Consider the following 27,031-nt stretch of genomic DNA (forward strand, 5'->3'; position numbering starts at 1 on the left):
TAGTAGACCCGATGCTTAACATGCCCAACCATTGCACAGCAGTACTTCATAAAACCAATAGGTCATTAAGCACAAGTCAGACAAGGTATGGATCAAACTTAATTTTGCTCAATCAGATTGCATATTGAAGGTTTTGCCCATTTTAATGAGGCAGGGTTAGCATCTCTCTGGATGAATGAATCAAGATGAGCATCACCTATAATTATCTTGCGATCTTGTAATACCATTCAGCTGTTATTCAATTTGTGGCAGCAGAAGTATCAGCGATAAGCTGTAATCCGTACAATGTACTGCAAAAAGATTTCAGCAAGACAGCACAACAATAGTTCCAGTTCCTACCAAGCTCGTTTTATTCAAGTCTTTGGTATTGGCAGCGTTATATTACACATTATACAGTTAGTAACTAACAAAATTTTTGATTTAACAGTAAAGTTGTGGCATGGAATCAAGACAAATACAGGTGCGGTGTGTATTCAGTTTGAGTATTTAGGACTAAACACAATGGCAAGTCATTGAAAAAAGTAAGGCTCAAATTTAGGCCTGTGGCTTAGTCAACAAGGCATACACAACTTTTTTCTAACTAATCTGTAGTCTATTACTGTATACAGCAAGGATAAGGAATCTGCATGTATGCTTTGTCAAATAAGGCCCCAATTATACGGGTGAACTGGCTAGCTTTTGAGCAGCAACTTAAAAGTTACACAAAGAAAGGCAACACTGTACAATGCATTTCAAATTTTGACAATGCTGGTAAGGAGCAGGTATCACAGAAAACAATGCTCTTAATCTCTGCAATTTAAAATTCATGTAAAGTTCGACTTTACTATTATAAACATATTTTAAAACACGATCAGAAAAATCTTAAAAGAGTCATTGTGGGACATAGGAAAACGTTTATGCCCCCAATTAACCTGGCCAACCCTCGATTTGTTTTGGTCAAGGGTACTACAGTGTTTTACTCATTGCTAACTAGAACAAAAGGAATGTACTTTCCTTATCTGGGACTTATTTTACCAGACTGAACTACATTATATTCTCTCTCAAAACAAGCTTTACAAAATACTGATTAAACAAAACTACACTTTATTTGAACCATAATTAATGCAAATAATAGATTTGACACTGAACATCATGGTTATGATTAAGTATTTTAAGGCAGTTGAGCTTTATTTCAAATATTTATTCTGTCATAATAAGTCTATATGAAACTTGTAACAATGGATCAATTTACATCCATTATTTCTTGAAATTTCATTATCATGTTTTAGGAATTAAGGTTTGCAAGTAATACCTTAGTATATCTCTGGGGGCTTACTGAGCAACAAGTGGTTAAATAACTATATAGACACAAAACTACAAATAATAAACAGTAAAACAAAATATCATGGGGTTCAATGCTTCTTGTATCACTAGCATTTATAAGTAACAGTTCCAAATGTATCAGTCAGGTGTACCCTTTCATAATGTATTGGTAAAATTAGTAATTTTGTTTGAGCAAGTATCATGTTTGTTCATTCTGTGTACTTCAGATAGTGGTTTTTAGTGCATGTCTACAATAAGAGTACTCTAACACTATTGGTTCTAATGGACCCCACTAGTATAGTACTGAAGTTAGCATGTGTACTAATTAACAACTAAAAATAAGCTAGATGGAAAAATCAATTTTCACAAGCACAATTCTTAAAATTTGCTCATCTTCAATTAATAGGGCATTAAAAAAATTGCCACTTTTGTTCCAATCAGGGTCAATGTTTCGCACATGCCACTTTGTGGGGAAAATTTCAACACAGCTAATAAAATATCTACAGGACAAGTGCTAACATTTTTGGTATATGTGCACACTTAGTAAGTAGTTTGAGCAAGAAACTAATTTATTTTCAGGGCATCGACCCACTTTTCCCTGTCAAGATAGCAATGTTACGGTCATTTTCTTTTTGCAGATTATGAATCTCTAATACAGTTAATCTGGAAATGATGAAAGATAGATTTTTTTCTTTAAGGGTTGCTGTACTTCAGCTTAGATTTTTTCCAGTATTTATACAAGAACTCTAAAATGTATAAGACATACAATACTGAATAAATAATGCATCTAGTATTTCTGTAAAACAAGTTAAAGTTACTACTACTGTATTTTGAAGTCAGCATGCATAGATGTACTTTTAAATCCCCCCATCCCCATTCTTGAAAGCAAATTATACAGACATGTCAAAGAGCAAATTGTAAATAAGTGAGGTAAAAGTGATATTCAGATTTACACTGAACAGATTTAAAAACAAGATTATACAAGTGAATAGAGAAAACGTGGAGCACCAAAGCACTACTTTGTTCTATCACACTGGAAAACGGGTCTCGAATATCTAAGAAACAAAATTTCCAAATGTGAGCGATTTGTATTTAATACCATATCAAACAAGTTTTATCTGGGAAATATTTTTCATACATATGATTCACTCATTAGAAGGATATTCTAGTTGACGTAGGAATGACTGTAATACCTTCACCCTCCCAGGTTCATCCATTTTTCTTTTCCAATATATTGACTGAATTGTTGTTCCACTTTTGAGAGAATGAGTCATATGCCAACTTCACCCAGGGTATAACCATACTCTGGATTCATTACTGGTTCAGCAATGCCACATTCTGTCTACATATTGTTTATTTAGGCTGAATGGCCTGCTCTTATTTACTAAAGTTCCTTACGATTCGTCATTTGCGGCATTATACTACCAACAGATGGGGTGTACTCAGTGATCAGCTGATAATTAATGAAGCATAAAAACATTTATCAACAGCTCTTGTGCCTCTTTTGAGAGAACAGGAACTTTGTTTAATCACAAAATGTCAACTGCTGCACTCTGACCTCTGGAAACTGTCAGTCACTAATGCTTTATTCAAACTGGGTACCGTTTTGTTTGAGTACAAATCCTAAGAGTTCAACGGGAGTTTTTTCACTTGTTTTGAGAGTGGACCTGGTTCAGGGAGGCTGAGCAAAAAATTGCTCAGTGAGGCATATACATATCATGATGTGATGACTTCTATGCATTTGGACCGATGTGATTTACTTTCCGACGCAATCCACTTTCCTACTCAATCCACTTCACAAGGGAGGTACTCATCAGGCAACACCAGTACAAGTAAAGAACAACATACATCAGTCTCCTTTGTACTAACCTGGTCCCAAAGCAGCTCATGATTGACCGGGGCTAGTCTGAATTCTAGTGCAAACACTGACTGATACAAATATGCCACCTGAATTTTCCTCTTAAAAGTAACAAGATCCTTGGATAATGAATGACATGCTTTTACCAAAGAAAGCTCAGATCTAATTTAGAAAATAAATTTTTAACATCCTCATATCTAACGACTATTAGTTTTGAATTGTACATTATAAGAAACACATTGAAAAGTGAGTAAATGAAGAGTTTTCATTCGACTAAAACGGCCTGACCATCCTCCACATTATGCCCGGTTTCTGACAATGACTGGCTCACTTCAGTCACTTCACAAGCTTCTGAAGAGCCCTCCCCTTGAACTGTTGGTTGGCCTTCCATCAAAACAAAGGTATCAGAGTTCTGGTTTTGGCATGAATGCCGAACAGCTTCACTAGCAGTTGAGAAACCTTTATCACACAGATTGCACTTGTATGATTGGTTTGACTGGTTTGTTGCTAGGTACACTGGATCCATTAGAGATTGACTTGTTTCTTCTGAGGAACCTTCAGTGAGCATCGCTTGCTTATTATCCACCATCATATAGGTATCAGAGTTCTGGTTAAGGCACACATGCCTGGCAGCCTGGTTGGCCCTACAGAATGTTTTATCACAAGTACTACACTTGTATGGTTTGCCTGTGTGAATATACATATGCTCTCGCCAGTGACTTTTCTGGATGAATTTACGTCCACAGATGGAGCATTCGTATTTTCGCCTTTTTACCTCCCTATCTTGATCCCCTAACTCTATGTTGTCAATGTCTGCAATGTCTGATGGAGGTGGTGTTTCGGCTTGTAGTTGGCCATCTGCCATTGGTGAATCATTTTTCTGTTGTAGTTCACCATCACTAATTACTTCGGCTTCAGGTATTTCTTCAGGATCTTTTGTAGGTTTCCCAGGCTCTACCAATTGTCCCAGCATATTCATTCCTGTTGGGTTAGTAACTGGAAGCGACATTCCTGTGTGGAGCTGCAGATGCTCACGCAGGCTGCTTCGTAGAGTGAACCTTCTGCCACAAAGATGACAGACATAAAACTTTGGAAAACCACTATTCCTTTTCATAATACTGGGCTTAACGTGAGCTATTGCATGTATTCCTGGCTGCCCATCTAATAGGGGAATATTCTCACATCGTTCTTCAGCAGTTGGGGGACCAGCTGGAGAAATCAAGCCTTGTTGTGCGCCTAAAGGTGCCACAGATGACTGCCCAAAATGCTGAGAAGGTTGGAGAATCTGTGCACCCTGAGGATGCTGCTGGTTACCTTCTGCACCTCGTTCTTGTTCCATTCGAGAAGGATGAGTATGTGACCTAGACTCTCGTCCAGACTTTTCTGCTGCTGTCGATAACCTACTCTGAGGTGTGGTTTGATTATCTGCAATCTGGATGCCATAGAGTGAAGATGTCCATGCAAAAACCTGATCAGGACGAGGAATCGCTCCATGGCTGGCTAAGCTAGCTTCCTGAACCAATGGGTATGCATGCAAGAACTTAATTCCCTGCTCGAGGCGGACAGGATCAATAATCTGGGGAGCCATCTTGCCAGTGTACATTAAATGCAGGAGGTAGCTAAAGATATCTGGCTGAATATCCGTTGGTTTCAGTCGGACACAGTCACTGTGAAAAAATAATTTTAAAATATTTTCAGATTAGCAGAGGCATAAAATAGAACAAATAGAATTAAGTAAACAAAAATCACTTTAAAAAAAATAAAATTTAGAGTACCCAATTATTTTTTTCCAATTAAGGGGCAATTTAGATTGGCCAATCTACCTATCCTGCACATGTTTTAGGTTGTGGGAGTGAAACCCACACAAACACGGGGAGAATGTGCAAACTCCACACAGACAGTGACCCAGAGCCGGGATCGAACCCGGGTCCTCAGCGCCGTAGGCAGCAGTGCTAACCACTGCGCCACCCTCAAAAATCACTTTAAAGTTAAACAAAACAAAGCACAGTTGAAGAGGGAGAGCTTTGTCACTTGAGGAAAGTAGTCTGTGAGCAGAACACACCTTTCATGCTACAGGTGAGGTGGGTTGCAATCACATGGCTGACAAGTTAGTGCCATCAATGTCAAAATGTATCTGAATTTTCACGTATTAAAACATTTCTGTTTTGGTAAGCCCATTGGGGTAAGAAGATGGAAAAGGAAGAAAAATACATTTATGCAAATCACAACAGATGCAATTATTTTTTAGTTTAACATCTAAGTCAATGCATTACCTGGTTTGATGGATAAAAAGCATTTTGAAGTAATTGGAGAAAGAGGCAAGGACTGCTTTATGTGCCTTGAAATAGACATCACCTATAGCCACTGTGCAGTCACACAGGAAGCCAAATTCTCGCTGGGCATTTAGTTGTTGTAGCAGGATTAAACCATGATTAGCCAGTTCCATATTTAAACCCTAGAAAGTACAAGAAAGGAGCTACATTAAACACAAAATATATAATAGCTGAATTGATAACTCAAAGCTGCAATACCTTGCATTCGTTAGGAGTGTAATTTAAAGTTTCACATTCCTCGATTATTCTTCTATTTTAATATTCGTTTTGTTTACATTTGTTGATATAATCAGCTGGATATCAAGTTTAAAATGTTTTTTACAGCAATCAACGTATTACACATAAATACTCAGAATTCAACAACTTACATTTCTAGTACTTTTAGCAGAGAAATACTATCCTTGGTAGCACACAATAAGAAAAAAAACTGAACTTTAAAACAGAAAAAACACTGACTTACCTTGATGGAATATACCTTACTCTTAAATAACATTACCGTGCATATACCATATTCTACCGAGGATAGTATTTATGTGCTAAAAGTACGATAAATGTAAGTTACTACATTCTTGAGGGAAGGAAAATATTTTCATTATGTATAATTATTATTAGGCAGCACTGTGGCATAGTGATTAGCACTGCAGTCTCACGGCGCCGAGGTCCCAGGTTCGATCCCGGCCCTGGGCCACTGTCCGTGTCGAGTTTGTGCATTCTCCCCGTGTCTGCGTGGGTCTCACCTCCACAATCCAAAAAGATGTGCAGGGTAGGTGAATTGGCCACACTAAATTGCCCCTTAATTGGGAAAAAGAAATTGGGTACTTCAAAATTATTAGAGAAAAAAATCTATAATTATTCTTCAGTGTAAATAATCACTAATTTGAATACAAAGGGAAAAAAGGTTGGAAATTACAGGGCTGGTGACTGGCAGTTGATCTTCAGAGGAATACTAAAGCCCAACTTTAAAGGCGCTTCAATGCGCTCATCAATTCCATTAATCATTGTTTAGCACAGGAATTGATCAGTACTGGCAGTCGTTGGACTTGCAACACAATTGGTTCTTGAAAAACGGGTTGTATTTTCCCATAGGAACAATGTTATAAATGGGGGATTAGTTCCTGAACCAAGGTACAATGCCCGATTTTCACTGAATAATGGACTTGCCAATGATGGAATTGACTCGGTTCAGATGGCTGTTCCTGTTCCATCAACTTGTGGCTATGACACCATGAACAGAGGAATAGAATCACCCCTTTGTTGTTTTGTACATTTGCTTCACTCCCTAAGGTTCCTCAAATGCACTGTACTTTTATCAGTGAACGGTCATGATGAGGCTCAAGGTAAAATGATTGGCATGCGTATTCTTCCTAGCTTCTTGCATATTAATCAGAGAAAGTGGATCACCCAATCATAGAAAGCCCATCAAAGGACATGTGGTAAGCAAACTCAAACCTTTTGTAAAACATGCATCCAACCCACTAGTTTCCACTAAGACAGTTAGGTTTAAACTGGGGTTTATGTCACGTTAAAGTCTGAGAAATCATGCTTCAGTAAAATTGCTGTATTTCCCATGATATAACAGTATTTACACTTTCAAAGGCACTTAAATACTGTATCTGAGATGTAATTGGCCCTTTGCAGGGGCACGGTGACACAGTGGTTAGCACTGCTGACTCACGGCGCTGAGGACCTGGGTTCGAACCCACCCCCGGGTCACTGTCCGAGTAGGGTTTGCACATTCCCCCATGTGTGTGTGGGTCTCACGCCCACAACCCAAAGATGTGTAAGGTAGGTGGATTGGCCACGCTAAATTGCCCCTTAATTTAGCATGGTAGCACAAGTGGATAGCACCGTGGCTTCACAGCGCCAGGGTCCCAGGTTCGATTCCCCGCTGGGTCACTCTCTGTGTGGAGTCTGCACGTTCTCCCCGTGTCTGCGTGGATTTCCTCCGGATGCTCTGGTTTCCTCCCACAGTCCAAAGACGTGCAGGTTAGGTGGATTGGCCATGATAAATTGCCCTTAGTGACTAAAAAGGTTAGATGGGGTTATTGGGTTACGGGGATAGGGTGGAAGTGAGGGCTTAAGTGAGTCGGTGCAGACTTGATGGGCCGAATGACCTCCTTCTGCACTACATGTTCTATGTTCCTATGTAATTGGAAGAAAAAGAAGAAAAAAAAGTAATTGGCAATTTGAGGTTGTGAAAGGTGGAACATAAAAGAAACATAATAGTTGGTAATGACCAAGGCCTGAATTTAGCAGCAGTGCTAGCCGTGGGCGTAAATCCCATCATGGCTGCTAAATCTCACAAAAGGCCAAAAACGGGATTTGTGCCAGTAAGAATCCTGAACGTGATCTTCCCTGCCCCCACCGATGATGCAATCAGGTCCGCACCCTTATCATTAGCAGATTGCTAAATCTGATTAGCGGGCTAAACACCACTATTTTCGCACCCACCATATGTTCCAACCCACCCAGTATGACATCATGCCGGTGCAAATCACTATTGGTTTTCAAAAATGAAAACCAGTTGTGATAACCACACAGGGGCACATAGTGAGTTATACACCCTGTGTGACGCAGGACATAACCAGGGCAGTGCTCCCTGGCACGTCCAACCTGGCAGTGCCAAGATTGGGCCCTCTGGGGAGCCCTATTTGTGGGAGGAGGAGGTTTCCCGTATGTGTGTATGTTCATGAATGGGGATGGGTTTGGTGGTGGGAGAGGGGAGGACCCCGGTGCTTGGGGGCTGGCAGGTTGGGCCAGAGCCAGTGATGAGGAGGGGGAACGCTCCGATGCTTTGGGGGGGGGGGGTTTATTGAAGTCAGAGATCGGGGCACCCTTCGATCTTGGGGTTCCTGGCCTCGCTGGCTTCTTTAAGTCCCGTCCCTCCATCTGACTATCTGATCTCGCTTCACCTTTTAAGATGCAGAGTGTTGTTCAATATCGTGAGAAAAGCTTCAACTTCACACGGGTTTTCTCGCCTGAGCGAACACTGTACATTTTTGGGAAGGTTCCACCCAAACTGTTCGCTGGCGTCGCGTTGTAAATTCGAAACAGGCTGTCAATTTATAAACGTCGTAAGTGCCGTTGTAACTTGAACGTTGTCAAGTCAAAGACTGCCTGTACAATGCACTGGTATGAATCAGCTAATGATCTAACTGAATAACTGAATAGGTTCAAAGGACTAAATGCTTGACTCCTATTATGTAGTTACAGATTGCGATTTTGAGACTTATGGCAGCTTTAACTCTGGTAAAATAATGTGAATTTTTCAGACATTCACTCGCAGCTGTGGCACTACATCCTGTTACAACCCCATGGGCTAGTGCGCGGTCAATTCCAGTCCCACTTGAACCGGAGTCACAACACAATTGAAATTAATAAATTCTTCGAAAAACACCCAACGTCTTTGGCCTTCGGCTGTCCAATAACTACAGTCAACAGATTTGTAAAGTTAAACACAATTCATTTTATTAGTATCAATAACTACAATTAAATATGCAGCAAATACAACAGGTTAACTATTATCTAATTCCTAACCCCCCCCCCCCCCACTTAAATTTGCTCCCATTCCCTACACACACTCACATACACGGGAAAAGAGGGGTGTAAAAATAATAAGTTAAAAGGATAAAGAGTCTTTGTTTCAGATGTTGTCTTCTGGCACACCTTCTTTCAATCTAGGCTTTCAGTTCGAAGTTTCTGCTTTCAGCCTATAATGATTTCACTGCAGATTCATTTAGGTCTCTGCAGTTTCAGAGAAAACAAGAGAGAGAGCAGCTACTTTCCTCTACGTCCAGGACCCAGCTGTGCATTCCTTTTTTCTCTGAAAAATCATTCCACTCGGGTGGGACCTATCACCACCTATCAAAGGGCAGAATATGGTTTTTGGCCAATTCACCAGCCAACCAATCGAACCGGGTCCCACCAATCTCTTGGGTGCCAAAAAGTCTGAGTTCTGCTGTCCGAAGGCTAGCACAATGTACTATGTTGTAACTTTTGAGTCCCCCACTGCCTCTGCTTGACTTAAAGATATGGGCGCAGTTCCACAGAAAAATGTCCAAGCGGGAATTGCGGCGAGCTTCCCGGTGCTCAGCCCAGCAAGGCTGCCAACACATTTCAACATTAATGAGTCCACTTAACGAAGCCCCAAGGGCCTCTTGTCGCAAATGAAGGTACGCCAGCTGATTCGCCGGGACTGCGCTCACCAGCCCCCCGCTAACTAGGTCGAGCAGCACTTAAGCTGCACTTGCTCAGCCACCCCAGCCAGCTTGCAATAATGGTACTGAGGAGACAAGCCTCAAGATTCGGGAACGCAGATCTGGGGAGGCTGCTAGACATCGTAGAGGCCAGGAAAGATATCTTATTCCTCTGAGGGTCCCGGAGAGTCAGTCACAAGGTAGCCAGTGCTGCCTGGGATGAGGTGGCAGCAGCTGTCAGCTCGGGCAGTGTGACCAGGAAGACTGGCCTCCAATGTCGTAAGATCAACGACCTACACTGGGCAGCACGAGTGAGTAGATACCAATGCCCCCCACCACCCCAAGGGAGCAACCACCACACAACTCCCCAAGCGACCCCAACCCTCCCTCCACCCTCTGCCCCTTAAACCCCCCCCAACCCTCCCTTCATACGCCCCCTCCCACCACTGTGAACCATGTGTGTGACTAACGATGCCCCCTCTGTATTCTCTCAGGAAAATCTCTCCCATGATCATCAGGAGAGGGCACAGATTGGGGGAGGGGTGTAGGACTCAAGAATCGTCACTAGCTTCGAGGAGCGGCCCTGGAGGTGACTGGGGTAGCCGAGGACAGATCGTTCACCCACGTGGAGGCTGGCGGACATGCAGAGGTGAGGAACCACCGGGCTCCACCTGGAGGACGTGCCAAACGTGAGTTGTTATTGCCTTACTGACTGACCCATCCCTCCCATTGACCACATGTCCATTCTCCCGTATGTCCTCCAGCCGAAGACACCGACCCATCCCGGGCAGCATCCTATCCAGCCCACCAGGAGAACACCTCGGAGGAGAGCTCAGAGGGTGGAACCGTAGTCACGGCACAGATGTCATCCCCACCCTCCACCAGTGCAGATACACATACCTAGGTGGGAAATGTTAGTGGTCCGGCTTCAGGGTCACAATCTGGAAGCACCACACTGCTGTTGATGCACATCAGGTTGAACCCCCAGGCGATAGTGTTAGGGGCTAGGACACATGTATATATCACAATCAACACCTCAGCAGACTAACGTTCTGACCTGCCTCGGTGCTCTGCCTGCAGAATGTGAAGGATGGGTTGGGCTGGGAGCAGAGGGTGTGCCAGGTGAAGGGCGGGGGGGGGGGGGGGGGGTAGGAGGAAGCCGCTGGTGGGGGGCAGGGGCATTGGAGGTGGGTATGGGTCAGGGCCCCTGCTTGGATGGTGGAATGTGCTAGCGGGGGCAGAAGTCAGACTCCGTCCAATGATGCAGAACACCAGAGCTCATCGTGGAGCGGGTCATCATCATCGTCCATACCGTGGGCTAGACCTGTTGATATTGCTAACCCAGGGCCAGCACCATGTAATGAGGCAGGTATGGAGCGCAGAGAGCTACGGGCGCAGGAGATGGCACCGGCAATGCATAGCACCGAGGCCAACACTGCTAGGGTGGCGACTATAGTGGAAAGCCTGGTGCACGACATTGTCACCATTAGTGAAGGTGTCGTGCCGTCGGTGACGGGCATGGCTGAGGGTCTCAGCAGAAACGTCCATCTCGCTGGGGATGTCACCATTACCAAGCCGATCTTGATGAGGTTCTGTGGGACATGCTCTGCTCTCAGATGGGCATGGCAGAGGCACTGCAGAGCTTGTCCCAGTCGCAGGGGGACATTGCCGTGGCACTGCAGAGCATGTCCCAGCTGGGGAGTATCGCCGAGGGCGTCGACACGATGGTGCAGACCATGGGGAACCGCCACGGCCGACAGAGCCAGATGATGCAGGGGCAACCGGGGCTTAAACTAACTGCCCCTCCGTCCCAAGGTGGGGCACCGACCGGGAGGAGGGGGCGCTGGGTGCCAACCCTGACCGGTTCCTTGGAATGGCGTCGGTGGCCACCAGCTCCTCCGGGGCGGCACGATTCCCACCCCCGTCGAATATCCGGTGCCGGAGAATTCGGCAACCGGTGGGGACGGGATTCACGCCAGCCCCCGGCGATTCTCCGACCCGGCGGGGGGTCGGAGAATCCCGCCCCAGGTCTTGAGCACAAAATTCAGGGCTGACACCAGCAGTGCCGTACTGAAGGAGCGCTGCATTAAGTGCTGTCTTTGAGATGAGACTTTTAACTGAGGCCCCATCTCCCCTCCCAGATGGATGTAAAAGATCGCGAGCACTATCTTCAAGTAGAGCAGTAGAGTCAATGGGCAGGATTCTCCGTTTGGTTGACTATGGGCGGGATTCTCCGCCGGCCGATGCCAGAGTCAGGAAACAAGATTGGGTGGAGAATCACGCATCAGCCGAAAATCATTCCGGGGCCACGCATCAAACAGAATACCATGTGAATTTGTTCACATCAGCATGGCCATTAAATTATAAATTGTACAGTAATCGCCGTTGGCACTTCATTTTTTTTTCTTTTAAATTTAGAGTACCCAATTCATTTTTTTCCAATTAAGGGGCAATTAGCGTGGCCTACCCTGCACATCTTTGGGTTGTGGGGGCGAAACCCACGCAAACACGGGAAGAAAGTGCAAACTCCACACGGACAGTGACCCAGAGCCGGGATCGAACCTCAGCGCTGTGAGGTAGCAATGTTAACCCATTGGCACATAATTAACGGGCCCACCCTGGTATTCTCCGGGCCTCCATCCAGGAGGAATTACCGATGGCGAGATTTACTTATGGTATATAAAATCGGGAAGCAGTTGCTGAGAGAGAGGGAGGTAGGACATGTTCCAAAAGGCGCAACTGTGGACTGCCGAGGGCCAGGGGTGCGGTGCGGAGGGCAGAGTACCAGGGGGAACGGCCGGGGGTGGTGGTGGTGTTGGGACTGAAGGGGAGGGTGGGCGGGGGACATGTGGGGGCAGGCGCTGCAATATAGGCCATGGCTCAGTGTAGCCCTTTGGATCTGATCGGGCACCATGCTAACATGACTGCACTTTACCCGCTGCAGACAATGGATTTCAGCATCTAACCGGGCAAAGTTGCATCATTCTAGCTGCTGCAGCCCTGGCGTATGCACTTAGGCTGTACGAGCATCTTGGGAGGACCCTACAAAACCGGAGCCTGTCCCAGAGGAACAGGGATCAGCCAGTGAGGGCAGAGAGCCAGCTGCCCAACAGGCCAAGGAGGAGGTGTGAAGAAGACGCCGCATCATGCCCCATGTATATCAGCAGCGCCTGTCATTTGAGGACCTGCCGGGCCGAATGCGTTGGTGAAGACTCCGCCTGAGCAGGAGGACCATGCAACATTTCTGCCAGATCATGGCACATCTAGCACCATGGGGGTATGGGGGAGGACACACGCTCCTGGTGGCCGTCAAGGTGATGGTTGCCCTGAACATTTACGCCATGGGGGTACTTCCAGGCACCGAGTGGGGACCTGTCTGGGATCTCAGAGACCTCGGTGCACAGGTGGCTTTGTATGCCCGGTCAGCACAATACATTACCTTCGGCTGGGACCGAACCCATGAGGTTGTCCGGGCAGCGTGATTCAGTGCCATCACCGGGATGCCCCAGGTCCAGAAGGTGATCGGCGGGACGCATATCGCCCTACGAAAACCAGCATATGAGGGGGTGGTCTTCAAGAACTGAAAGGAGTTCCACTTCATGAACGTGCAGTTGGTGTGTGACCACGAGATGCACATCATGCACTTCTGCGCCCGATACCTGGGCTGTGCGCACAACGCCTTCATCCTGGCACACTCGACGATTCCCAACACCTTTGAGGCACATCCCCGGGTGAGGGGTTGACTCCTGAGTGACAGAGGTTATCTGCTGTGGTTATGGCTGATGATGCCTATCCAGAGACCACAGATCAACGCGGTGACCTGCTACAACGATGCCCATGCAACAACCAGGGGCGTGATCGAGTGGTGCATCGGCATGCTCAAGATGCGGTTCAGGTGTCTGGACCACTCTGGATGGGCCCTCCAGTGTAGCATTCTCTACAACATTGCGCAGCACAGGGGCGTCATGCTGAAGAAGGACATAATCCAGGCCTCGTCGAACGAGGAGGATGCAGGGCATAGGGCCCAGGGCAACCACAGGAGGCCGCACAACGTGTGAGCCTGGGCCGCCGTGCATGGAACAATTTAATCACCTCTACATTCACCGACTAGGAGGCCTGGCCACTGGAACCATCCTGTTTCATCCCCCCCCCACAATACTCGCGCCACCGCAACCCACTCATCCACCCTCCCTGCACTCCCCCCCACATCCCCCCTCTGTGCTGCATACCTGCGCCTCATTACATGGTGCTAGCCCTGGGATGGCAGTATCGGTGGGTCTAGCCCATGGGCTGGAGGATGATGACGACCCACACCGCGATGAGCTCTGGTGCTCTGTATCATTGGACGGACTCTGACTTCTGCCAGCTAGCACATTCCACTGTCCAGGCGGGGGCACTGGCCCATGCCCACCTCCAATGCACGCGCCCCCCACCAGCGGCTTCATCCTCCCCCAAATGGCACACCCTCTGCTCCCAGCCCAGCCCAGCCCTCACATCCTGCAGACAGAGCACCGAGGAAGGTCAGAACGTTAGTCTACAAGGTGTTTATTATGATATATACATGTGCCCCCTAGCCCCTAACATTATCTAATCCGCTCCATGCAAATTAAATAGTATCTAGCTTTCTGGCCTTACGGGCCCTAATGATCCATCTAGGTGGGTCCCCAGGCAGTACATCAGGAGTGGGGGCAGCCTGCTACGAATCCCACCCTGTGACCTGGGTCTCCTTTAGTGGCAGTCCGCTGGAGCGACCGGGCCTCGACGGGTCGTTCGGGTGTCCCAGATGATTTGGTGCCACCCTGCTCTGCCCATCAAATGCACCAGGTACAGGAGGGAAGGATTCAGAGGCGCCGTGGTGTTCCGGTACCTCCCCTGCGGGAGTCACTGGCCCGGGACCCAGCACCTTCTCCTCCCTCAGGGTGCCCGATGGCCCCCGGACTACTCCTGTGGACAGGGGTGCGACCAGAGCAAGATCCAGGGGCATCCCCGCTACCTGGCGCTGCCAGTCCTGGAGGTCAGCTGTCGTCTCAACCAGGGTCTCAATGCTTGCGGCCGTGGAGCACAGTGACTGTGCCGTGTCCTCTGGGACTAAGCCACGTCACTCCGTGATGGTGTCAAGTCCCTCTGGGACTGGCTCAAGTCAACCAACGCCAGGCCAATGCCGTCGCGCCCTCAGCCACGGCCCATTGTGTCTGGGCCAAGCTCTGGAGTGCCACAGTAATGTCTAGGTGGCCCTGGCACATGGCTGCCTGTGCCTCGACCACCGCCCGCACAGAGTGCCCAGGCCTTGGACATCTCAGCCCATGGCTGCTACCTTCACACACAAGGCCTCCACCGCGGATGCCACCCGTGCAATGTTGGCGTAAGTAGCAAGCATTGTTGGCACCAGCTCCTGCCCCTGCAGCTGGTTGGACTCCTCCAACCGCACATGCAGGCATTGGATGGTTGCAGACAACCCCTCATGTTGTCCCTCGCTCTGCTCCTATATCTCCAGCATTGATGGAACCGCAGTTTCCAGAAGCCCGAGACCTGTCTGGACGGCTGCTAGTCCCTGGGGTCGGGCTGCCCTCCGGCCATCTGCTCCTCAGGGGTTCCCACATCCACCTGATGTACCGTAGCATGTGTGGGGTGTGCACCACACAGTGCCCCAGGAGTTTCTTCACTAACAATCCCAACCGAGGTGAGTGTCTCAGGGATCGTGGAGAGTGTTGGGGACAGCAATGCCGCAGAGTTGGTGTTGTCCCCAGACTTGACCTCCGGATTTCCATTTTGGGGCCCTCCGATGGACTTTGTGGGCACCAACGTTAAATACTCACCCCCGTGATCTCCGTGAGGTCCACCGCGTCAGGTCGTGCTTCAAAATACTTGCACTAACGCACACCTGTGTAAATCACGGCCGAGAGGGCGGGAACATTACGGAGGCATGGAGAATCAGGAGACCAGCCATTGATCAGAAAAAATGGGTTCAAATAATCCATTTACATCCTCCTGCCGGGACGGGCCGTGTAGCTCGCTGCCACTGTCGGAAGGGGACCAGAGCATCAGAACAGGATTGCCGGCAATTCCAATTTTGCCCAACGCGCGATTCTCTTCCGCATTGGAAACTCCACTACCAGCGGCAGAGAATCCACTCCTATATTTAATCACAGCATTGTTACAGTGCAAGAGGAGACTATTTGGCCCATCATGTCTGTGCCATCTCTCCAAACAAGCATCATGACTTAGTGCCATTTCCCTGCTTTATCCCCCTACCCCTGCACATTATAAATAATCATCTAATGCCCTCTTGAAGTCCTCGATTGAACCAGCCCAGACCACACTTCCAGGCAGTGCATTTCTGACCCAAACCAGTTTTTCTCACATCACATTTGTTTCTTTTGCTAATCACTTTAAATTATTCTTGATTGTTTTAAGAGTGGGAACAGTTTCTCCCTATCCACTCTGTCCAGCCCCCTCTTGATTTTGAACATCTCTATCAAATCTCCTCTTAGCCTTCTTCTCTCCAAGGAGCACAGTCCCAACCTCTCCAATGTATCCTCATAACAGAAGTTTCTCACCACGGAAACATTCTTGTAAATCTCTTCTGCACTCTCTCCAATGTGTTCACATCCTTCCTATAGTGTCGTACCCAGAACCTGCACACAATATTTAAACAAAATGACAAAAACAAATAGAATGGTCATCATACTGCTGTTTGTGTGAACTTGCTGTGCACAAATTGGTTGACTTATACTTCAGGAGTACTTCACTGACAGCAGAGTGAGAGATGGCTGGTGGCCGTGAAAAGCAATGTATAAATTCATGCCTTTTTTGATTCATTTCCTCTTATTTCCCTTAGTGGATTTAGAACAGACTACAATCTGAGAAGCACGGGGTGGGGGGCAAGAGAGAGCACGGGGGGGGGGGGGGGGGGGGAGAGAGAGCAGGGGGGGGGGGGGGGGAAGAGAGAGCACGGGGGGGGGGGGGAAGAGAGAGCACGGGGTGTAAGAGAGAGCATGGGGGGGGCAAGAGTGAGCACGGGGGGGGGGCAAGAGAGAGCACGGGGAGGCGAGAGAGCACGGGAGGGGCAAGAGAGAGCACGGGGGGGCAAGAGAGAGCACGGGGGGGCAAGAGAGAGCACGGAGGGGCAAGAGAGAGCACGGGGGGGCAAGAGAGAGCACGGGGGGGCAAGAGAGAGCACGGGGGGGCAAGAGAGAGCACGGGGGGGCAAGAGAGAGCACGGGGGGGCAAGAGAGAGCACGGGGGGGCAAGAGAGAGCACGGGGGGGCAAGAGAGAGCACGGGGGGGCAAGAGAGAGCACGGGGGGGCAAGAGAGAGCACGGGGGGCAAGAGAGAGCACGGGGGGGCAAGAGAGAGCACGGGGGGGCAAGAGAGAGCACGGGGGGGCAAGAGAGAGCACGGGGGGGCAAGAGAGAGCACGGGGGGGCAAGAGAGAGCACGGGGGGGCAAGAGAGAGCACGGGGGGGCAAGAGAGAGCACGGGGGGGCAAGAGAGAGCACGGGGGGGGCAAGAGAGAGCACGGGGGGGCAAGAGAGAGCACGGGGGGGCAAGAGAGAGCACGGGGGGGCAAGAGAGAGCACGGGGGGGGGGCAAGAGAGAGCACGGGGGGGCAAGAGAGAGCACGGGGGGGCAAGAGAGAGCACGGGGGGGCAAGAGAGAGCACGGGGGGGCAAGAGAGAGCACGGGGGGGGCAAGAGAGAGCACGGGGGGGCAAGAGAGAGCACGGGGGGGCAAGAGAGAGCACGGGGGGGCAAGAGAGAGCACGGGGGGGCAAGAGAGAGCACGGGGGGGCAAGAGAGAGCACGGGGGGGCAAGAGAGAGCACGGGGGGGCAAGAGAGAGCACGGGGGGGCAAGAGAGAGCACGGGGGGGCAAGAGAGAGCACGGGGGGGCAAGAGAGAGCACGGGGGGGCAAGAGAGAGCACAGGGGGGGGGGGAAAGAGAGCACGGGGGGGGGGGGGAAAAGAGAGCACGGGGGGGGGGGGGGAAAGAGAGCACGGGGGGGGGGGAAAGAGAGCACGGGGGGGGGGGAAAGAGAGCACGGGGGGGGGAAAGAGAGCACGGGGGGGGGGAAAGAGAGCACGGGGGGGGGGAAAGAGAGCACGGGGGGGGGGAAAAGAGAGCACGGGGGGGGGGGAAAGAGAGCACGGGGGGGGGGGAAAGAGAGCACGGGGGGGGGGAAAGAGAGCACGGGAGGGGGGAAAGAGAGCACGGGAGGGGGGAAAGAGAGCACGGGGGGGGGGAAGAGAGCACGGGGGGGGGGAAGAGAGCACGGGGGGGGGGGGGAAGAGAGCACGGGGGGGGGGGGGAAGAGAGCACGGGGGGGGGGGAAAGAGAGCACGGGGGGGGGGGAAAGAGAGCACGGGGGGGGGGGAAAGAGAGCACGGGGGGGGGGAAAGAGAGCACGGGGGGGGGGAAAGAGAGCACGGGCGGGGGAAAGAGAGCACGGGGGGGGGGGAGGGGAAAGAGAGCACGGGGGGGGGGGAGGGGAAAGAGAGCACGGGGGGGGGGGGAGGGGAAAGAGAGCACGGGGGGGGGGGGGGGAGGGGAAAGAGAGCACGGGGGGGGGGGAAAGAGAGCACGGGGGGGGGGGAAAGAGAGCACGGGGGGGGGGGAAAGAGAGCACGGGGGGGGGGGGGAAAGAGAGCACGGGGGGGAGGGAAAGAGAGCACGGGGGGGGGGGAAAGAGAGCACGGGGGGGGGGGGAAAGAGAGCACGGGGGGGGGGGGAAAGAGAGCACGGGGGGGGGAAAGAGAGCACGGGGGGGGGGGAAGAGAGCACGGGGGGGGGAAGAGAGCACGGGGGGGGAAGAGAGCACGGGGGGGGAAAGAGAGCACGGGTGGGGGAAAGAGAGCACGGGGGGAGGGGGAAGAGAGCACGGGGGGGGGGGGGGAGAGAGCACCGGGGGGGGGGAAGAGAGCACCGGGGGGGGGGAAGAGAGCACGGGGGGGGGAAGAGAGCACGGGGGGGGAAGAGAGCACGGGGGGTGGGGAAGAGCACGGGGGGGGAGAGAGCACGGGGGGGGAGAGAGCACGGGGGGGGAGAGAGCACGGGGGGGGGAGAGAGCACGGGAGGGGGGGAAGAGAGCACGGGTGGGGGGGTAAGAGAGCACGGGTGGGGGGGTAAGAGAGCACGGGGGGGGGGGTAAGAGAGCACGGGGGGGGGGGAAGAGAGCACGGGGGGGGAAGAGAGCACGGGGGGGGGGGGAGAGAGCACGGGGGGGGGGGGAGAGAGCACGGGGGGGGGGAAGAGAGCACGGGGGGTGGGGAGCACGGGGGGGGGGGGGAGAGCACGGGGGGGGGGAGAGCACGGGGGGGGGGGGGGAGAGCACGGGGGGGGGGAGAGCACGGGGGGGGGGGAGAGCACGGGGGGGGGAGAGCACGGGGGGGGGGGAGAGCACGGGGGGGGGGAAAGAGAGCACGGGGGGGGAAAGAGAGCACGGGTGGGGGAAAGAGAGCACGGGGGGAGGGGGAAGAGAGCACGGGGGGGGGGGGGAGAGAGCACCGGGGGGGGGGAAGAGAGCACCGGGGGGGGGGAAGAGAGCACGGGGGGGGAAGAGAGCACGGGGGGTGGGGAAGAGCACGGGGGGGGAGAGAGCACGGGGGGGGAGAGAGCACGGGGGGGGAGAGAGCACGGGGGGGGAGAGAGCACGGGAGGGGGGGAAGAGAGCACGGGTGGGGGGGTAAGAGAGCACGGGTGGGGGGGTAAGAGAGCACGGGGGGGGGGGTAAGAGAGCACGGGGGGGGGGGGAAGAGAGCACGGGGGGGGAAGAGAGCACGGGGGGGGGGGGAGAGAGCACGGGGGGGGGGGGAGAGAGCACGGGGGGGGGGAAGAGAGCACGGGGGGTGGGGAGCACGGGGGGGGGGGAGAGCACGGGGGGGGGGGAGAGCACGGGGGGGGGGGGGAGAGCACGGGGGGGGGGGGGAGAGCACGGGGGGGGGGGGAGAGCACGGGGGGGGGAGAGCACGGGGGGGGGGGAGAGCACGGGGGGGGGAAAGAGAGCACGGGGGGGGGGGGAAAGAGAGCACAGGGGGGGGGAAAGAGAGCACGGGGGGGGGGGGGGAAAGAGAGCACGGGGGGGGGGAAAGAGAGCACGGGGGGGGGGGGGAAGAGAGCACGGGGGGGGGAAAGAGAGCACGGGGGGGGGAAGAGAGCACGGGGGGGGGGAAAGAGAGCACGGGGGGGGGGAAAGAGAGCACGGGGGGGGGGAAAGAGAGCACGGGGGGGGGGAAAGAGAGCACGGGGGGGGGGAAAGAGAGCACGGGGGGGGGGGGAAAGAGAGCACGGGGGGGGGGGGGAAAGAGAGCACGGGGGGGGGGGAAAGAGAGCACGGGGGGGGGGGGGAAAGAGAGCACGGGGGGGGGAGGGGAAAGAGAGCACGGGGGGGGGGGGATAGAGAGCACGGGGGGGGGAAAGAGAGCACGGGGGGGGGGAAAGAGAGCACGGGGGGGGAAAGAGAGCACGGGGGTGGGGAAAGAGAGCACGGGGGGGGGGGGAAAGAGAGCACGGGGGGGGGAAAGAGAGCACGGGGGGGGGGGAAAGAGAGCACGGGGGGGGGGAAAGAGAGCACGGGGGGGGGGAAAGAGAGCACGGGTGGGGGAAAGAGAGCACGGGTGGGGGAAAGAGAGCACGGGGGGAGGGGGAAGAGAGCACAGGGGGGGGGGGGGGGGAAGAGAGCACCGGGGGGGGGGGAAGAGAGCACGGGGGGGGGGGGAAGAGAGCACGGGGGGGGGGGAAGAGAGCACGGGGGGGGGGAAGAGAGCACGGGGGGGGGGAAGAGAGCACGGGGGGGGGAAGAGAGCACGGGGGGGGAAGAGAGCACGGGGGGGGGGGGAGCACGGGGGGGGGAGAGAGCACGGGGGGGGAGAGAGCACGGGAGGGGGGGAACAGAGCACGGGGGGGGGAAGAGAGCGCGGGGGGGGGGGGGAAGAGAGCACGGGGGGGGGGGGAGAGAGCACGGGGGGGGGGGGGAGAGCACGGGGGGGGGGGGAGAGCACGGGGGGGGGGGAGAGCACGGGGGGGGGGGGGGAGAGCACGGGGGGGGGGGGGAGAGCACGGGGGGGGGGGGAGAGCACGGGGGGGGGGGAGAGCACGGGGGGGGGGGAGAGCACGGGGGGGGGGGAGAGCACGGGGGGGGGAGAGCACGGGGGGGGGGAGAGCACGGGGGGGGGGGGAGAGCACGGGGGGGGGGGGAGAGCACGGGGGGGGGGGGAGAGCACGGGGGGTGGAAAGAGCACGGGGGGGGGAAAGAGCACGGGGGGGGGGGAAAGAGCACGGGGGGGGGGAAAGAGCACGGGGGGGGGGAAAGAGCGCGGGGGGGGGGGGGGAAAGAGCACGGGGGGGGGGGGAGAGCACGGGGGGGGGGAGAGAGCACGGGAGGGGGGGAAGAGAGCACGGGTGGGGGGGAAGAGAGCACGGGTGGGGGGGTAAGAGAGCACGGGGGGGGAAAGAGAGCACGGGGGGGGAAAGAGAGCACGGGGGGGGGAAAGAGAGCACGGGGGGGGGGGAAAGAGAGCACGGGGGGGGGGGAAAGAGAGCACGGGGGGGGGGGGAAGAGAGCACGGGGGGGGGAAAGAGAGCACGGGGGGGGGGAAAGAGAGCACGGGGGGGGGGGAAGAGAGCACGGGGGGGGGAAAGAGAGCACGGGGGGGGGGGGGAAAGAGAGCACGGGGGGGGGGGAGAAGAGAGCACGGGGGGAGGGGGGGGAAGAGAGCACGGGGGGAGGGGGGGAAGAAAGCACGGGGGCGGAAATGAGCACGGGGGGGGGGGGAAAGAGAGCACGGGGGAAGAATGCACGGGGGGGGGGGGGGGAAGAGAGCACGGGGGGAAGAATGCACGGGGGGGGGAAGAGAGCACGGGGGGGGGAAGGGAGCACGGGGGGGGGGGGAAGGGAGCACGGGGGGGGGGGGAATAGAGCACGGGGGGGAAGAGAGCATGGGGGGGGAAGAGAGCACGGGGGGGGAAGAGAGCACGGGGGGGGAAGAGAGCATGGGGGGGGAAAGAGCATGGGGGGGGAAAGAGAGCATGGGGGGGGAAAGAGAGCATGGGGGGGGGGGGAAGAGAGCATGGGGGGGGGGAAGAGAGCATGGGGGGAAGAGAGCATGGTGGGGGGGGGAAGAGAGCACGGGGGGGGGGAAGAGAGCACGGGGGGGGGGGGAAAAGAGAGCACGGGGGGGGGGAAAGAGAGCACGGGGGGGGGAGAGAGCACGGGGGGGGGGGGAGAGAGAGCACGGGGGGGGGGGAAGAGAGCACGGGGGGAGGGGGGGGAAGAAAGCACGGGGGCGGAAATGAGCACGGGGGGGGGGGGAAAGAGAGCACGGGGGGAAGAATGCACGGGGGGGGGGGGGAAGAGAGCACGGGGGGAAGAATGCACGGGGGGGGGGAAAGAGAGCACGGGGGGGGGGGGGGGAAGGGAGCACGGGGGGGGGGAAGGGAGCACGGGGGGGGGGAAGAGAGCACGGGGGGGAAGAGAGCATGGGGGGGGGAAGAGAGCACGGGGGGGGAAGAGAGCACGGGGGGGGGAAGAGAGCATGGGGGGGGAAAGAGCATGGGGGGGAAAGAGAGCATGGGGGGGGAAAGAGAGCATGGGGGGGGGGAAGAGAGCATGGGGGGGGGGAAGAGAGCATGGGGGGGGAAGAGAGCATGGTGGGGGGGGGAAGAGAGCACGGGGGGGGGGAAAGAGAGCACGGGGGGGGGAAGAGAGCACGGGGGGGGAAAGAGAGCACGGGGGGGGGGGAAAGAGAGCACGGGGGGGGGAGAGAGCACGGGGGGGGGGAGAGAGAGCACGGGGGGGGGGGGGAGAGAGCACGGGGGGGGGAGAGAGCACGGGGGGGGGGGAGTGAGCACGGGGGGGGGGGAGTGAGCACGGGGGGGGGGGGAAGAGAGCACGGGGGGGGGGAAGAGAGCACGGGGGGGGGGGAGAGCACGGGGGGGGGGGAGAGCACGGGGGGGGACAGCACGGGGGGGGGGGCAGCACGGGGGGGGGGGGGGAAAGAGCACGGGGGGGGGGAAGAGAGCACGGGGGGGGGGGAAGAGAGCACGGGGGGGAGGGGGAAGAGAGCACGGGGGGGGAGAGAGCACAGGGGGGGGAGAGAGCACGGGGGTGGGGAGAGCACGGGGGGGGGAGAGCACGGGGGGGGGGAGAGCACGGGGGGGGGGGGGAGAGCACGGGGGGGGGAAGAGAGCACGGGAGGGGGGAAGAGAGCACGGGTGGGGGGGGTAAGAGAGCACGGGTGGGGGGGGTAAGAGAGCACGGGGGGGGGGAAAGAGAGCACGGGGGGGGGGAAAGAGAGCACGGGGGGGGAAAGAGCACGGGGGGGGGAAAGAGCACGGGGGGGGGAAAGAGCACGGGGGGGGGGGGAAGAGCACGGGGGGGGGGGGGAGAGAGCACGGGGGGGGAGAGAGCACGGGGGGGGGGGAAGAGAGCACGGGGGGGGGTAAGAGAGCACGGGGGGGGGGAAGAGAGCACGGGGGGGGAAGAGAGCACGGGGGGGGGAAGAGAGCACGGGGGGGGGGAGAGAGCACGGGGGGGGGAAGAGAGCACGGGGGGGGGGGAAGAGAGCACGGGGGGGGGGGAAGAGAGCACGGGGGGGGGAAGAGAGCACGGGGGGGGGGGGGAGAGAGCACGGGGGGGGGAGAGCACGGGGGGGGGGGAGAGCACGGGGGGGGGGAGAGCACGGGGGGGGGAAGAGCACGGGGGGGGGGGGGAGAGCACGGTTGGGGGGGGGGAGAGCACGGGGGGGGGAAAGAGCACGTGGGGGGGAAAGAGCACGGGGGGGGGAGAGCACGGGGGGGGCGGGAGAGCACGGGGGGGGGGGAGAGCACGGGGGGGGGGGGAAGAGAGCACGGGGGGGGGGGGAGAGAGCACGGGGGGGGGGGAGAGAGCACGGGAGGGGGGGAAGAGAGCACGGGTGGGGGGGTAAGAGAGCACGGGTGGGGGGAAGAGAGCACGGGGGGGGGGGAGAGAGCACGGGAGGGGGGGAAGAGAGCACGGGTGGGGGGGTAAGAGAGCACGGGTGGGGGGAAGAGAGCACGGGTGGGGGGAAGAGAGCACGGGGGGGGGAAAGAGAGCACGGGGGGGGGGAAAGAGAGCACGGGGGGGGGAAAGAGAGCACGGGGGGGGGAAAGAGAGCACGGGGGGGGGGGGGGAAAGAGAGCACGGGGGGGGGGGAAAGAGAGCACGGGGGGGGGGGGAAATAGAGCACGGGGGGGGGGAAAGAGAGCACGGGGGGGGGGAAAGAGAGCACGGGGGGGGGGAAAGAGAGCACGGGGGGGGGGAAAGAGAGCACGGGGGGGGGGAAAGAGAGCACGGGGGGGGGGAAAGAGAGCACGGGGGGGGGGGAAAGAGAGCACGGGGGGGACAGAGAGAGCACGGGGGGGACAGAGAGAGCACGGGGGGGACAGAGAGAGCACGGGGGGGACAGAGAGAGCACGGGGGGGACAGAGAGAGCACGGGGGGGACAGAGAGAGCACGGGGGGGACAGAGAGAGCACGGGGGGGACAGAGAGAGCACGGGGGGGACAGAGAGAGCACGGGGGGGACAGAGAGAGCACGGGGGGGACAGAGAGAGCACGGGGGGGACAGAGAGAGCACGGGGGGGACAGAGAGAGCACGGGGGGGACAGAGAGAGCACGGGGGGGACAGAGAGAGCACGGGGGGGACAGAGAGAGCACGGGGGGGACAGAGAGAGCACGGGGGGGACAGAGAGAGCACGGGGGGGACAGAGAGAGCACGGGGGGGACAGAGAGAGCACGGGGGGGACAGAGAGAGCACGGGGGGGACAGAGAGAGCACGGGGGGGACAGAGAGAGCACGGGGGGGACAGAGAGAGCACGGGGGGGACAGAGAGAGCACGGGGGGGACAGAGAGAGCACGGGGGGGACAGAGAGAGCACGGGGGGGACAGAGAGAGCACGGGGGGGACAGAGAGAGCACGGGGGGGACAGAGAGAGCACGGGGGGGACAGAGAGAGCACGGGGGGGACAGAGAGAGCACGGGGGGGACAGAGAGAGCACGGGGGGGACAGAGAGAGCACGGGGGGGACAGAGAGAGCACGGGGGGGACAGAGAGAGCACGGGGGGACAGAGAGAGCACGGGGGGGACAGAGAGAGCACGGGGGGGACAGAGAGAGCACGGGGGGGACAGAGAGAGCACGGGGGGGACAGAGAGAGCACGGGGGGGACAGAGAGAGCACGGGGGGGACAGAGAGAGCACGGGGGGGACAGAGAGAGCACGGGGGGGACAGAGAGAGCACGGGGGGGGACAGAGAGAGCACGGGGGGAACAGAGAGAGCACGGGGGGGACAGAGAGAGCACGGGGGGGACAGAGAGAGCACGGGGGGGACAGAGAGAGCACGGGGGGGACAGAGAGAGCACGGGGGGGACAGAGAGAGCACGGGGGGGACAGAGAGAGCACGGGGGGGACAGAGAGAGCACGGGGGGGACAGAGAGAGCACGGGGGGGACAGAGAGAGCACGGGGGGGACAGAGAGAGCACGGGGGGGACAGAGAGAGCACGGGGGGGACAGAGAGAGCACGGGGGGGACAGAGAGAGCACGGGGGGGACAGAGAGAGCACGGGGGGGACAGAGAGAGCACGGGGGGGACAGAGAGAGCACGGGGGGGACAGAGAGAGCACAGGGGGGACAGAGAGAGCACGGGGGGGACAGAGAGAGCACGGGGGGGACAGAGAGAGCACGGGGGGGACAGAGAGAGCACGGGGGGGACAGAGAGAGCACGGGGGGGACAGAGGGAGCACGGGGGGGACAGAGAGAGCACGGGGGGGAAAGAGAGAGCACGGGGGGTAAAGAGAGAGCACGGGGGGTAAAGAGAGAGCACGGGGGGGAAAGAGAGAGCACCGGGGGGAAAGAGAGAGCACGGGGGGGAAAGAGAGAGCACGGGGGGGAAAGAGAGAGCACGGGGGGGGGGGGGGAAAGAGAGAGCACGGGGGGGGGGGGAAAGAGAGAGCACGGGGGGGGGGAAAGAGAGAGCACGGGGGGGGGGAAAGAGAGAGCACGGGGGGGGGGAAAGAGAGAGCACGGGGGGGGGGGGAAGCGAGAGCACGGGGGGGGGGGAAAGCGAGAGCACGGGGGGGGGGGGGGGAGAGAGAGCACCGGGGGGGGGGAAGAGAGAGCACGGTGGGGGGAGGGAAGAGAGAGCACGGGGGGGGGGGGGGGAAGCGAGAGCACGGGGGGGGGGGGAAAGAGAGAGCACGGGGGGGGGGGGGGGGGGGAAGAGAGAGCACCGGGGGGGGGAGAGAGAGCACGGTGGGGGGAGGGAAGAGAGCACGGGGGGGGGGGGGGGGGGGAGATAGCACGGGGGCGGGCGAGAGCACGGGGGGGGGGGAAGAGAGAGAGCAAGGGAGGGTGTGAGAGAGAGCACATCGGGGGAAGAGTGAGCACTGGGGAGAAAGAGTGAGAACGGGGTGGGAAGAGTGAGCACGGGGAGGGGAATAGTCAGCACTGGGAAAGGGAAGAGTGAACACTGGGGAGGGTAAGAGAGAGCACTGGGGGGGGTAAAAGAGAGCACGGGGGGGGGGGAAGCGAGAGCACGGGGGGGGGGAAGCGAGAGCACGGGGGGGGGAGAAGCGAGAGCACGGGGGGGGAAGCGAGAGCACGGGGGGTGGGGGGTAAGCGAGAGCACGGGGGGGGGGGGGAAGCGAGAGCACGGGGGGGGGGGGGGAAGCGAGAGCACGGGGGGGGGAAGCGAGAGCACGGGGGGGGGGGAAGCGAGAGCACGGGGGGGGGGGAAGCGAGAGCACGGGGGGGGGGGAAGCGAGAGCACGGGGGGGGGGAAGCGAGAGCACGGGGGGGGGGGGGGAAGCGAGAGCACGGGGGGGGGGGGAAGCGAGAGCACGGGGGGGGGGAAGCGAGAGCACGGGGGGGGGGAAGCGAGAGCACGGGGGGGGGGAAGCGAGAGCACGGGGGGGGGAAGCGAGAGCACGGGGGGGGGGAAGCGAGAGCACGGGGGGGGGGAAGCGAGAGCACGGGGGGGGGGGGAAGAGCACGGGGGGGGAAAAAGAGAGCACGGGGGGGGAAAAAGAGAGCACGGGGGGGGGGAAAGAGAGCACGGGGGGGGGAAAGAGAGCACGGGGGGGGGGAAAAGAGAGCACGGGGGGGGGGAAAAGAGAGCACGGGGGGGGGGGAAAAGAGAGCACGGGGGGGGGAAAAAGAGAGCACGGGGGGGGGAAGAGAGCACGGGGGGGGGGAAGAGAGCACGGGGGGGGGAAAGAGAGCACGGGGGGGGGGGGAAAGAGAGCACGGGGGGGGGGGAAAGAGAGCACGGGGGGGGAAGAGAGCACGGGGGGGAAGAGAGCACGGGGGGGGAAGAGAGCACGGGGGGGGGAAGAG

General features: G+C 57.1%; 1 protein-coding gene across 2 annotated transcripts in view; it reads right to left on the minus strand.

Annotated features, from left to right (window-relative positions):
- Positions 1-326: 326 nt before the first annotated feature.
- zbtb2b (zinc finger and BTB domain containing 2b) overlaps positions 327-27,031 on the minus strand; it is a 75,578-nt gene continuing 48,873 nt past the window's right edge. The window contains exons 1-3 of one of the 2 annotated variants that reach the window (XM_072505041.1): positions 16,247-16,267; positions 5,434-5,615; positions 327-4,827 (exon numbers count right to left, since the gene is read on the minus strand). In XM_072505041.1, coding sequence (XP_072361142.1) covers positions 3,426-4,827; positions 5,434-5,606 — 1,575 coding nt within the window. In that variant the 5' untranslated portion in view covers positions 5,607-5,615; positions 16,247-16,267 and the 3' untranslated portion in view covers positions 327-3,425. Of the gene's footprint in view, positions 4,828-5,433; positions 5,616-16,246; positions 16,268-27,031 lie in introns of those variants that run through there. The other variant, XM_072505032.1, reaches the window with a different exon arrangement.

Source organism: Scyliorhinus torazame, chromosome 1 (genome assembly GCF_047496885.1).
Source record: "Scyliorhinus torazame isolate Kashiwa2021f chromosome 1, sScyTor2.1, whole genome shotgun sequence".
In the NCBI taxonomy this organism is placed as follows: Eukaryota; Metazoa; Chordata; class Chondrichthyes; order Carcharhiniformes; family Scyliorhinidae; genus Scyliorhinus; species Scyliorhinus torazame.